Genomic DNA, 14,731 nt, shown 5'->3' on the forward strand with positions numbered 1-14,731 from the left:
TGTCAAGCTGCACAAGAGACCGTGAGCTGGTCCTATCTCATCTCAAGGCATTGAAACTGTGAGGAGGGAGGCAAAGGGGGTCATGTGTGGATGGCTGCCTTAGTAGAAACAAAACAATAATTCAGTTGTATAGACTGCTGGTGAGGTCTCATTGCCTGAGGCTGTACTGAAGAGAAGATGAGATAGAAAAAGGAGGCAGAGGCTTATGCCAAAAGCTTTATAAAAATAAGATAAAGATCTAAATCTGTATACCTTCAATATTGTGTATACCCCGTTCTCTTACAAAGGGAAGAATGTGACATTCACATACCTCAAAGGTAAAAAAATAACCCATGCTATAATTACACAATGTTAGGTTCCATATTAGATGCTACTACCCAAGAAAGAGATCTAGACGTCATAGTGGATAACACATTGAAATGGTTGGTTCAGTGTGCTGCGGCTGTCAAAAAAGCAAACAGAATGTTGGGAATTATTAGAAAGGGAATGGTGAAAAAAACAGAAAATGTCATAATGCCTCTGTATCACTCCATGGTGAGACCCCACCTTGAATACCGTGTACAATTCTGATTGCCGCATCTCAAAAAAAGATATAGTTACAATAGAGAAGGTACAGAGAAGGGTGACCAAAATGATAAAGGGACTGGGACAGCTCCCCTATGAGGAAAGGCTTTAGAGGTTAGGGCTGTTCAGCTTGGAGAAGACGGCTGAGGAGGGATATGATAGAGGTGTTTAAAATCATAAGAGATCTAGAACAAGTAAATGTGAATCAATTATTTACTCTTTTGGATAATAGAAAAACTAGGGGCACTCCATGAAGTTAGCATGTGGCACATTTAAATCTAATCAGAGAAAGTTCTTTTTTACTCAATGTTTATTTATTTATTTATATTTATTTTTTTTTTCTAAATCGATGTTGGTGTAAACCTTCACACTGGTGTACATTGCATCACAATAAAATCAGACATAAAATACAATAAGGCATAATAGCATAAAATGCTTATAAGAAAAAAACCTAAAAACTAACTACAATAGCATGTACAGAATTGAATAAAACTAGGTTTTACGTATAACTAATACAATAACCTATTACAATTTAAAAGAAATTAACAAACATAAGATAACAAGGGCAAGTTTTAACTGGTGTCTGCTGAGAAAGCTTCTGCAATGCACAATTAAACTCTGGAATTTGTTGCCAGAGGATATGGTTAGTGCAGTTAGTGTAGCTGTGTTTAAAAAAGGATTGGATAAGTTCTTGGAGAAGTCCATTACCTGCTATTAAGTTGACTTAGAAAATAGCCACTGCTATTACATGGGATAAACTTAGTTTTTGGGTTCTTGCCAGGTTCTTTTGGCCTGGATTGGCCACTGTTGGAAACAGGATGCTGGGCTTGATGGACCCTCGGTCTGACCCAGTATGGCATGTTCTTTTGTTCTTATAGGACCTTCTGCTCATAAAAGCCAATTCTCCCCTTTGGGCAGATTTGTTTGTCTTCTCATTTGTTGCATAGATGAGAAGCAAACAAATGGGGAAGAAAAAGACCAAATTTGTGCTTTTCCCCTCCAAGTCTCCTGTGCCTCCGTCTGTCACCCGTCACCCAGATGACTCTGGAAGCATTTCAGTTTCAAAGACTCAACACTTCAGGGCAGTGTGAACTAGTAGACTCCACCTCTCTTCTATCAGTGACACCGGTCTTGAGGGGTCCTCAACTTTGCAGGTTAGTGCTACACTGTATGCTAAAGCTGGAGCAGAATCTGGAGTCGCTTATCTTTCTACTCTTTCCTTTCTCCCCAGTGGGGAGCATTCAGCCTTAGAGAGATCCACTCACCTATTCCTAATATATCTGGGACTGAGCAAGATTCTTTTGTTCCACCTGTGACAGGCACTTTGGACATGTGGATAGTGATTACCAAGTTAGGGAAATCTTTGTCCACCAAAATTGACACGGCATTGGCTTTCCTTGGAACTTTATCACCTGAGGTTTCTTAGCACTCCAAGTTCACTCAAGATCATGCTGAGAAGTTATTGGAACTTAATTAAATAAATATGTAGAACATTTATTACTAAGGACAATAACATTTAACTAGGAGGTTAAATTTAAGTTACTTAAATTTTCCTCATTGTCCTCTAAATTCTCCGGTGGAGATGCTCAACTAGGAAATTATAGACCAATGAGCCTGGTGTCATTTCCGGGCAAAATGGTAGAATGCTAAGTGGGAATATTAAGAATTCCTTGGAGAAATCAGTGTGTCTAGGTACTATTTGGGTATTTTGGTACTGGGCAGTAGTTAAACAGCTGAAGTTAAACTCATAAGTCTGAAGTATTTATCAGTGATGCTGCCATACCTTTATCAATAGGACAGATAATGTTGAATGGGGTCCCACTTTCCAGTTAGAAGAAAATTAGAAATGTGGGCATGCATCTGAAAAGCAGTTTAAGGACTTGATTTACTAAGACTTTTTTTTTCCATTCTGTGTCTATGGAATTATTGCTTAGTAAATAAAACCCCAAATTTGCAATCACACACACATCACCATTGTTGAGAACTGCTTTTTGTCATCTTCAGCTGATTAAGAAGCTAAAACCTTACTTCAGTTTGTCTGACCTGGCTACTCTAATTTATGCGCACATAATTTATGTATTAACTACTGCAATACTCAGGGTTGCCCATCAAGCTCCAGTGCTGGTTACAGTTGATTGAATACATGGTGGTCCATGTTCTGGTTGGATGTAGCCCAAGGGATCATATCTCTCCTTATCTTAAGCAGCTGCATTAGCTGCCAATTGCTATTCCAGTCCAATTTAAATATAATAAACATAGTAAATAAAGGTAGATAAAGACTAAAAAGGCCCATTAAATCTATGTTTAGTTTTAAGGCCTTGAATAGGGTGGACCCTGTATATCTCAGAGACCAGCTTCAACAATACACTCCAGTATGATCTTTGAGATCATGTAATTAAAATATGTTAGGTAGTCTTCATGGCATAATTTTAAATCTGCAATAGCCTGGAATACAGCTTTCTGCTTCTTTGCCCCACCTCTCTGGAACAGAAGCCAGAAGGAGGTCAGACTTCCAAAGTAGATAGATCCATTTCAGAAGTGATGTAAATCCTGGCTCTTCTGTTGAGCTAGGTTAGTGGAATTAGAGCTAAGCTTATTTTCTTATATTTTAATTATACTTCAGCTTCAGCATGACATTTGATTTCAGGGATTCCTTATTATCTTTGAGGGAACTGTTTGAGTTGAGATAGGGTGCCAAAATAGGGCCAGGGAATGTTGTTTGGATCCTGGAATGCTAAGGATGTTTTTCTGTTTTTTTGAGCTGTCTTTGGCTTACTTTTATAAGCTGTTGGGTGGATACGTTTCTAAGGGTGGGTTGGTTTATTTTTTTCTTGATTTATTACTGTTGGGATTTTGTTTTATGTGTAGATGTGCTTGTATTTAGTGTTCTGATAATTTATGTATAGTTGTTTTTGATGCTTATTTGAATTATTTATTATGAATGTCTATTATGTTATAGGGCCTCATTTTCCAATATCGCCCAGGTAGAGAGTCCATCAAGCTAGGTGGAGAGAACATTGCCCAAATCTCATCTTGGAGTGAGTTTCCTCACTCCGAAGGCCAGCAAATCTTCACAAGAGACCACTGTTCTGTTCGTACATCTCACGTTGAATGTCAAAGTGGCCCCTAACCCCCTACATTAATACCTAAACCTCACCTCGAGTTACTAGGTGGGCCTCCCATAGGGATACAAACAACAGGCCTGAATACAAAACAATTTGCATGGCATTATCACCCATGGGCACTGGTCTGGGAGGATAAGTACATATATAAAATAGAAGATATTCTTATAAATGGAATTAACTGGGCATATGAATAGACATGTTTTAATGGGAGAAAGCCAAAACAGATTGGTAAGGCAAAACTTCCCTTTGCTAAATCTATTTTAATTGTTGAAGCTGTAAATCAGGGGTGAGTAAACTTTTTTTTTTTTAATGTTGTACTACATTTATGGCTTTTGCCTGCAACAGGGGCTGGGGTGGAGGGATCATCCTCAAGAGGGAGCATAGAAGAGTCTCTTGGGACCTCCTGGGACAAGGGGGGATGGGTCCCCCCAAATCTCTCTCACTCATATGCTCTCTCCCTCTTTCTCACATACCTCTCTCTCTCTCACATACCTCTCTCTCTCACTCATACACATACCCCCACTCACTCACTTATTCTGCCACTGCTGGAGGCTTCAGGGGACCCCATTTCTCTTTGGCTGGCAGCGGATTGTGCTCTGTTACCCCATAGTCACCCCTTCTTTTTGGCCTCTGGCGGCACATGATTAGCCAACTGAAGAAGACATCAATGATGACCCATCCACTCTCCCTAAGCCACTGACGAGACACTGCTGTCATCCAGCAGCCTGCCCAAGCAGCCCAGCATCAGCAGTGTTTTGTCCAGCATTGTGTGCATCAGCATATCATTATGGGCCATTGCTTATGACATAGGGCAGGCTGTAGGACAGAGAGGGGCTGGATCCAATAAGGAATGTATGCAATGTAAGTGGGCTGCAAAGAAGGAGAGGATGGGCTGGCACATGGGCTATAGTTTACCCACTTCTGGTATAGAGGTTGTGCCAGCTTCTTAGAGATTCATTGAAATACACAATTTGACCAGGAGTAACTAAACTTTTACGGTCCCCAAGAAGAAGTACCAATTGGTCCTAACTATTGTAGGTGTTATTAGAAAGGAAATAATTGACAGACAGAAAATTCCTATTTCCTATGTCTGGGAAGGAGAGTTCCTTTAAAACATACCACCTCGATTTAATTAGGCAAACTTGGATTATATATTATAAAATTAAAAAGATAAAATCATTCTGGAAAATGTATTTAAGAACTTGTTAAGTTTTCTCTTTAGATAGCAGTTTCTGTAGGTAGAAATTAATATGCGGTCATGCCAAAGTAAAGGTGATATTACAGCAACATCAGCTCCATTCCAGGATCAAGGGTCACTCAGTTCAGTGCAATCACATTTTTATAATTGGTATAAGAACTGGTAGCAAATATACCTGCTTACTGTCTTGTACAATAATTACTCAAAAATTGTATTTCCATTTTTTATGTAGGAATGACATTTGTAGCCAAGAGAATTATAATAATTACAACCATAAGAACAACCAAAACAATAATTACAGTCATTTTCCTGTTTTTCCACCATGTTTTCCTGGCGATCTTTGCAGATGTTTTTTGGAAAGCGTGGGCCTGAAAGCAAAATAACAGCAAGTGAACAATAACGATATGACTGAGGGCTTAAATTCAGCCAGAGCTCAAACTTCAATGAATATATTCACAAAAGGCAGGCACTGAGAGAACATTTTCAGAATTTGTGGGCCAGCAGCACTGATCCCATGATTGTATGCACTAGAGACATGACTGGTGCTGGAAAGGAGAGAGAGCTCCAGGAAATACTTTAGGAGAACTTAAGCCCCAATATGATTCATAATGTTGAATCCTATATATGAATGCATGGAGGAAGAACAATTGGCTGGCATGTTACAAACACTTTTTGGATTCCTGGATTTGTCAACATTCAAGGATTTTGCTGTCCTGAAAGGTCCTAGTTGACCAATATGGTCACCTCATCCAATTTTTACATGCAAACTGATGACCTGTGTTGGATATTGATGCTGGGTAATAAGCCATAGAGCAGCACTCCACTAGGGTTGCCAACTGGCTCCATATTTTCAGGACAGACAGATTTGTTCCTGGTTTTACTGCACTGCATGCAGGGTTTTGTAGTTTTGCTTTTTTATGGGACTGCAATAGAGAAATCAGAACTACATGTGCCTGCATGCAATGGGGTAAAATCAGAACTGGATCAACCTATCCTGAAAATATGGAGACAGTTGGCAACCCTATGAAAGATGGGTGTAAGTGAAGGCTGACATTGTAAAGGAATATAAATAAACAGACAGATTGTGTCTAATCATGTGTTAGTGACTTCCAGGGAATATTAATCATATTTATTATTTATTTTGGACCAACAGCATACAAAAGACAACACTATACAAGATGATCCACACAGCTGAATGCGCCTCTTAACCAAAGAATTTACCATTTCAAGTCTGTTTTCTTAAAGGGAAGTTACATGATTTATTCAAGGTTATACAATGCAAAGTGGATAGAGAAAGGGGTCTCCAAGAGTCACAGCTCTGTTTTAACCACTACACTAGAGCACCTATTTCTTCATTCTATGCCTCTGGGCACTATAATCTCTTGTCAGTTACTATCTGGCTCCTGTGTTTGTTTGGTGGAGATGGGAATAATAGTGTTCATACTTTTCAACTCATATTTGTTATACTATAGATTGAAAACATGAACTATTTAATTCCTAGAAACAGTGGGCATTTCTGTATTCAGTCCTGTAATGTTGTATTGTTAGCCGAGGATCACATATCCAATTGCTTATAAAAAGAAATAGCCAGATCAACCTTAAAGAACCCAATGTGGACCCTAAAGAGCTGAGTAACTATCGACCAGTCTCAAACCTACCATTTCTGCGCAACATCATTGAAAAAGCAGTTCTAATATAAGCTGTCTGACTTCCTGTTGATCACCAAATGGGCTGGAGCCTTACCAATCAGATTTCAGGCGTCATTACACATGGAGACCATACTAGTAGAAGTACACTAGCAGTGTCCTGGGACGTGACTAAATTCTAACACTGCAAATCTTCCAGCATCGGAGGGTTTGAAGAGAGTTCAGAGGTGTCCTGAAGTATTTTCTATGTGAGGTACTTTCTAGCAAAGGAGTTCAGAGGACGTTCAAGGGGTGTGCATGGTCAGATTAGATAGGCCGTATGTTTTTTTTCTGCCATCATGTTTCTATGTTCTTCTTCCACAGGGGGTGGGACAAATAGAGGTGTATAAAATATGCCTCCCACAATGCACTACAGGAGTTTGAAGGAGTTCTGACAGAGTTTGGTGTTAGGCTGAAGATTTACTCTGGTATTGATCTCAGCTGTGTGAAGTAAAGGAGCAGGGAGAAAGGGAAGAAATACAAGAAGAAGGGTTCTTGCCCTGCCTCTCCAGTTTTTTTTTTTACAGTGTCTCTGGACAGGAAGAAAATCTGGGAATGATAAACTTACCTCCCTCCCACTCTCAATTGTAAATTTTATTAAATATTTTTTGTTTTTTTGTTAATAAACTTTTATGCAAAAGCCATGATATTTATGAAAAAGCTGTTTGTGCGTTTAATACCAATTTGACTAGCTTAGCGCTCAGCACTGTTTCGACTTCTTACACACTTTCAATGTCATCTGCATACGCCGCTTGAATTCCTTGTTTACTTTAGATGTCCCGAAAGCACTTACAAAGTGTCTGTTTTGTGTGCCAACCTAAATGGATTTGCGCTAAGCAGTGAAGCACTACTGCAAATTATTCTGTGCTTTGAATCTCATTTAAATCGGCTGAGCATGCCGCTTGAATACATTAAAAAAAAAAATGCCAAGGGAATGCTTAGCTTTCTCACAATCCAGCTATACGCCCCTTAGAATTCTTATTAACTTTAAATGTCCCGAAAAAAATTATCTGTCAAGTTCTCCCAACATGGCCATGTTTCGAAAAACAAACTTTTCTTTGTCAGGGGAGTCCATGTTGTGTCTTTTCTCCTCACTGTCGGGTTTCATCTAATACAAATGGCGTTTTTATTTTTTTTTTTAACAAACATTCACATTAGACACTCTTTTTAAATTGGTCAGCAGATCGAAAATCCACCAATGGAGAGCTACTAAGTCATACGTCATCATGCTTATCAGCCACTCACATTCATTGAAATTGGTCAGGTAAATTAAATGCCTCCTGTGCAGTGTTGCTCACCAAACAAGATTATATTAATGAAGCCCATTCAATTTCCTCATTCAACCCCAAGGGTGTTACGGTTTTGAGTTTAGAAATCCAATGCTGTTCATGATAGTTTAAATTTTTCTTCAGATCTCCTCCTCGTATGTTTTCATCCACAGTATCGATGATCGTCCATCTGAGCTGATCAAACTGATGATTTTGATTTATGCAGTGATTGACTATTGGGGCCTCCATTGCTCTAGTTTTGAGCCTCAATCTGTGCTCAATTAATCTAGTTTTAATGGCTCTCGATGTTCTCCCTACGTAATTCTTTGGACATGGACATTGTATAATGTATACCATGTTCTTAGAGGCACAATTAGAATCCCTTTTCCTTTTCACATGGCATCCTGTGACGGGATCCTGCCACTCTATCCCGTCTATCATGGTTGCACACATGTCACACCGTTTACATGATCTGTGTTGGCCCTGCTGTGGCTCGTTCGCAATTCCTCTCAAAATATCTGCATGTACCACCAAATCCCAAATGTTTGGTCCCCTAGTTGTAGCAATGAGGGGCGGTTCTTCAAATTCATTATGTATTGACAAGATGTGCCAGTCCTTACTTATCGAGGCAATGATAGACGCTGTAGCTGTACTTTGTGGCAGTATGCATGTTAGTCTACGTTGATCTTTCTTGTTCTGATACACCGATTAGGAACAACTTTTGGAGTATTTGGCCCTCTTATAGGCTCTATTAATTACCTTCTTCGGATATCCCCTAGTTCTAAACTTTTTGTTTCAACCATTCTGCTTGCTTCTCAAATTCTTCTTTGGTGGAACATATTCTCCGATACTGGAAGAACTGACTTACCGACAATCCTTGTTTAAGGAAAGAGCATTTTGACTGTGATATCTTAAGAGAGTATTTCTCTCTATCGGCTCATGGTAAACTGTTGAGTTTAACTGGGATCCTGTCCTCTGGATCTCTACATCCAAATAGTTAATTTTTTTCTGATCACTAATAGAAGTAAACTATAGATTGGAGTCTACTGTGTTAATCCATTGTAAAAAAGTTTTTAACTCTTTTTCTGACGATATCCATATCATAAAGATATCGTCAATGTACCGACGCCAATACACAATTTTTGACCACTGCTTAGGAGATGAAACCCGACAGTGAGGAGAAAAGACACAACGTGGACTCCCCTGATGAAGAAAAGTTTGTTTTTCAAAACATGTCCATGTTGGGAGAACTTGACAGATAAGTTTTTTTGGGACATTTAAAGTTAATAAAAATTCTAAGAGGCCTATAGCTGGATTGTGAGAAAGCTAAGCATTCCCTTGGCATTTTTTTTTTAATGTATTCAAGCGGTGTGCTCAGCCGACTTAAGTGAGATTCAAAGCACAGAATAATTTGCAGTAGTGCTTAGCGCAAATCCATTTAGGTTGGCACACAAAACAGAGACACTTTGTAAGTGCTTTTGGGACATCTAAAGTAAACAAGGAATTCAAGTGGTGTGTACAGCCGACATTGAAAGTGTGTAAGAAATTGAGACAGTGCTGAGCGCTAAGCTAGTCAGATTGGTGTTAAATGCACAAAGAGCTTTTTCATAAATATCATGGCTTTTACATAAAAGTTTATTAACAAAAAAACAAAATATTTAATAAAATTTACAATTGAGAGTGGGAGAGAGGTAGGTTTATCATTACAATTGAATAATTGCTGTAGCAAGGCCATGGAGGCATGCAACAGATCAAGTATGAAACCTACCTCATCCCATATTAAAAATGTATTATATTAATTGTGGGTGGGGTATTGTGGAGCAATTTATTAGAATCAATAGGGAATACCCACAGATTGTTGTTGGCATTAGTAGCATAGGATTTATTTAATGTTTGGATACTTGCCAGGTACTTGTGACTTGGATTGGCCACTATTGGAGACAGGATACTGGGCTTGATGGACCTTTGGTCTGACCCAGTATGGCATATTTTATGTTTTTATGTTCTAACTACCAAGTTCACAGCTTAGGATTTGTTCCAGACTCCAAGTTCACTATGGAAGCTTAAATTCTAGCAGAATCTAAATTGACTTTTTTTTCTCAACTTCGCCAACTACATCATCTCCACTCCTTCTTTGAGGGCCTGGCGTTTGGTACAGTCACCCAACCTTTGTGATAACTCTCCTGGTCTACTGTAATTTACTGTACACTGAAATTCCTTCCCAAAATTGATTTAATTGGTGCCTGCAACTTGTCCAGATTGCCAGGAAACAAAATGGAAGCCAATGCAATGTAGCGAAGTAGCAACCAAAAGAAGTTGATCGGTAAAAAGGGGATTCTTTATTAATACAATGTGTGGTAACTGGTTAAAGACTGACTCTGGCCGAGTTTTGCTCATGCGACTGAGCTGCATCAGGGGCTACAACAATCATAAAACATATATATTAAAACATATAAAAACATAAATTCTAACTCATAAAAAAATAATAAATGAAATATCAGATTAATAAATATGAACAATCATGAAACATATATAATATAAAAACATAAATAATTACTTGCAAACATGTCAAATCATAAGAAAACACAAATAAAATCTCAAATTTACAAAGACTTGATGAATGGAAACACCACACACATACAACATGTACTATAGCGACGATATCACATATATTTGTTATGAATGCTGGACATTTATAAAATACCTGTATCGATCTAATAAGCTTTCTCAGTGGTGTTTGCAGATCACATTCAATTTTCCTTCGCTACCAGACTCATTGTTCAGATAGGAACTTCTACAATGTTGCAGTGAACAGGGATACATGGTGTCAGCAAAGCAATTGATATTGCCCTAGCCATAGTATGCTTAGCAACGTTTGTTTGATTTAGCACTTTTTCATAATTACTACCTAGTTTTTAAATGCCTTGGTTGCATCAATAGTGCCAAATTAAAGTTATTAAAAAAGATATATTAACTAAACAGTACACATACTAGTAATAGTAACATGGGATAGAGTTAGTTTTGGGGTACTTGTCAGGTTCTTATGGCCTGGATTGGCCCCTGTTGGAAACAGGATGCTGGGCTTGATGGACCCTTGGTCTGACCCAGTATGGCATGTTCTCATTTAAAAAATATAATACTAATTCTTCAATGTACCTATTGCTCAAATTGAGCATTTAATCTAAAAATGAGATCCCTCAAAAACATTACTCACGTGTAATCTAAAAACGTTGCAACAAGATAACGTAAAAACTCCCCTTTTATTTTGAAAGTTGTCTATTTATTAAATATGTACTGTCTAAAAACCGAAATATGTACTGCCTAAAAACCGAAATACACTTAACAAATTTCTAATCTGTAAGTGGACCATTACATTAAAATGATTAGCCTCTACCTAAGCGAATAATAATCTTTAGTTATTAACTGACTCCTGCTTAATAAGCAATACTAATTACCTCATGCATGCCAAAACTCTAGCAGCACAATTGGTAGTGAATAACATAGCATATAATATTTTGTAACCATATGACATTCTTCTTTCTTAAACATCATTCGTCTACCGGTGTCAGCGTATCAGTCAAACCGGAAGTGGGACTCTGAACTTGGTGCCACAAGAAAACATTATCTTAAATACTCTGTATATACTTTTTAATGATTATCATGTGTGAATAAAATAGTGAAGGGCAGTGTTAAAAAAGTGAAGGGCAGTTTAAAAAAAAAACTAACACGTGGTGATACTATTGAATAAAACTGGATTATATAAGTGAAATCAACATATAACAAATAATTAAAAAAATTACAGTACGAATAAAGTAGGGATAGTTACTGTAAAAGTTGTGAGCCATTCAAAAACAATTACAATTAATATTGAATTGTGAAAGATGCATACTTATTATTAACCTAACTTCCCAGTCTCTTAAATGAAAACAGAATATTTAATTGACTATTGTATAATGACACATTTACTGTTCAGCTATTTTAAAGGCACCCACCTATTTATTTATTTATTTAAAATTTTTTATATACCGCGACAATAAGACATTTGCATGTCCGTCTAGGCGGTTTACAAATATACATACATAAAATTAAAACAAAATGACACAATATAAGTTTAAACAAATAAAAGTCTGTTAGATATAACAAATTGTTGAAGTTATGTTATACTGTACGCATCATTAAATAAGTATGTTTTTAACATTTTCTTAAATTCTTTGCAGTTTGATATAAATCGGAAGCTTTCGGGAAGAGAGTTCCATAAGATTGGTCCTGCTACTGAAAAAGTTCTTTTTCAGATTAAGGCTAAGCTGACAGTTTTGACTGTTGGTATTTCTAGTAGACATTTGTTCATAGATCGTAATTGTCTTGAGGGTTCATATATACGTAACATGGAGCAAAGCCATACTGAGTCAACATTGTAAAGTAGGTTATGGATGGTAGACAAAATTTTGTATCTAATACGGTGAGTTATGGGAAGCCAATGTAAATGTTGTAAAGTAGATGTTATGTGTTCTTTGCGAGGTAAATTATATATTATTCTTGCAGTTGCATTTTGCACAAGTTGTAATGGATGGATTGAAGATAGTGGTAATCCTAGGTATAGTGTGTTGCAATAGTTTAGATTTGTTAATATCAGAGCTTGAACAATTGTCCAGAAGTCAGATGGTATTAGAAGTGGTTTAAGCTTTTTAAGCATATGCAGTTTGAAAAAAGATTTTTTGACAGTCTCAGATATGTGCTTGGAGAGGGATAGTTTCGACTCAATGGTTATTCCTAAATTCCTTGCAAAGGGTTTTATGGGTATATGTTGTTTATCAAATGAAAAAGTTTAAGGAGGTTGATGAGTGGAATCTGGTACTGTTGAGAGATAAACTAACTCAGTTTTGGCTGCATTTAGTTTTAATCTATTATGAGATAGCCAAGTTTTTATAGCTGTTAGATATAGTTGCAACAAGGAAAAGGTTTTCCCAGGAATCAGAAAAAGGTATGATGAATTGAATATCGTTGGCATATATTTTGAAATTTATGTTAAGACCATCAAGAAGGCCTAAACACAGAAGTAACAGATCGCGGCACAGCGGATGATGAATAACAAGCTTTTTGTAATTTAGCAAAATTTGAGAATATTTCTTACTCTGTCCTCCTTCAACGATGTTTGTCTCCGGTTGTCAGCATTTTTTGTCAAACCAGAAGTGATGCTTTAAACTAAGTACCTGCAAAACATTGCTATCTTAAATAAACTGTAATGCAACCAAATTTTTCTACATTTTGTATGTGTGTGTGTTTACTTTCATCAAGTCTTTGTAAATTTGAGATTTTATTTGTTTTCTTATGATTTGATATTTTTGCAAGTAATTATTTGTTTTTATGTTATATTATATGTTTCATGATTGTTCATATTTATTAATTTGAGATTTCATTAATTATTATTTTTAATGAGTTGGAATTTGTTTTTATATGTTTTAATATATATCTTTTATGATTGTTGTAGCCCCTGATGCAGCTCAGTTGCATAAGTGAAACTCGGCCAGAGTCAGGCTTTACCGGTTATTTATTTATTTATTTATTTATTTACGAACTTTTAATATACATTTGTGAAACACATCACGCTGGTTTACAATTAACTCAGAAAAAGGAAAATTACATTGAACGAGGAGCGGGATAAGGGGAGCAGGCAGGAAAGGGGATGTAGAGGAGGGTGGGAGCGAGAAAGACTGAGGGAGAGATAACAGAAAGAAGTTAAGAGGACAGAGCGAAGAACAATCAACATAACCATAATAACTTACTAACATCATAGGATAAACTTATTGAAATCACAAAGTGTGTGGGGTACACAGAATAACTGGATTAGCCGTAAAATGACATAGTACCACACGTTGTATTAATAAAGAATCCCCTTTTTACCGATCAACTTCTTTTGGTTGCTACTTATCCAGACTGCTGCAGCCCAAATGTAATTGAGTGCAAAAAAATGTGAACAGATCACCCTACCCTAAAATTTCTGCATTGGCTCCCAATACTTTATCGTGCCAAGTTCAAAATGTTGGTGTTGGCCTCTAAGCCCTACCTTAGTAGTTGTCTAAATTGTTATATACTGTTTTACTCACTACATTGACTACCTCAAGTCCACCTAGCTACAATATCAAAGGAAATGCACCTCACAATTAATACAGAGAGAGCCTTCTTGGGTTAATTTTCAACCCTGTGGAGCTCCCTACCTCATAATATCAGACATGCCCCCAACCTCTAGGAAATTAGTAAAAACATGGCTCTTGGAGGCAACTTTCAGACCAAAAACTGAAATATGACCTGCAACTCCAGATTCGCTCTGTCCAGCAACCAAGAAAACTATTGTTATGCAGCAGAAGCTACTGCAGTGCTACTTATATACTCCTGTGATCTTTCTCCGGCCTCTAATTCCATTGTGATTATTCAGATAAAACCTAGTAAACTATCTCATGCCTTACCGTGTCATCACCTAAAGCAGTGGCATAGCCATGGGTGGGCCTGGATGGGCCATGGCCCACCCACTTTGGGCTCAGGCCACCCAATCAGGGCTGCCCAACATAAAAGGAGGCCTGGCTACTGCTGATTCTATCATTGAGGTGGCTTAAGAAGAAGGCCTCGCTGAAGCAAGGCAGCCATGGGAGCCCATCCCCGTGGCAGTGAAGAAGATGTCCAGCCCCGCCAAAGCATGGTCGCCACTGGAGCCCATCCCCATGGTGATAAAGAAGTCTGGTCCCACTGAAGCAAGGCTGCTATGGGAGCCCATCCCCATGGTGGAAAAAAATAAAGGCTTGCTGGAGTAAAGCTGCAGTGGGAGCTCATCACTCTGGTGGCAGAAGAAGAGGTTTAGCAGTGAGGCCCAGTGCGTGTGTGTGAGAATGGGAGCCT

At 37.8% G+C, this 14,731-nt stretch overlaps 1 protein-coding gene across 1 annotated transcript in view; it reads right to left on the minus strand.

Annotated features, from left to right (window-relative positions):
* Positions 1 to 4,887: 4,887 nt before the first annotated feature.
* Positions 4,888 to 14,731, minus strand: part of LOC115080783 (vesicle-associated membrane protein 8-like) — a 35,326-nt gene continuing 25,482 nt past the window's right edge. The window contains exon 3 of the mRNA XM_029585190.1: positions 4,888 to 5,255. Within this exon, the coding sequence (XP_029441050.1) occupies positions 5,112 to 5,255 (144 nt within the window). The 3' untranslated portion in view covers positions 4,888 to 5,111. The remainder of the gene's footprint in view (positions 5,256 to 14,731) is intronic.

Source organism: Rhinatrema bivittatum, chromosome 1 (assembly GCF_901001135.1).
Source record: "Rhinatrema bivittatum chromosome 1, aRhiBiv1.1, whole genome shotgun sequence".
Classification (NCBI taxonomy): domain Eukaryota; kingdom Metazoa; phylum Chordata; class Amphibia; order Gymnophiona; family Rhinatrematidae; genus Rhinatrema; species Rhinatrema bivittatum.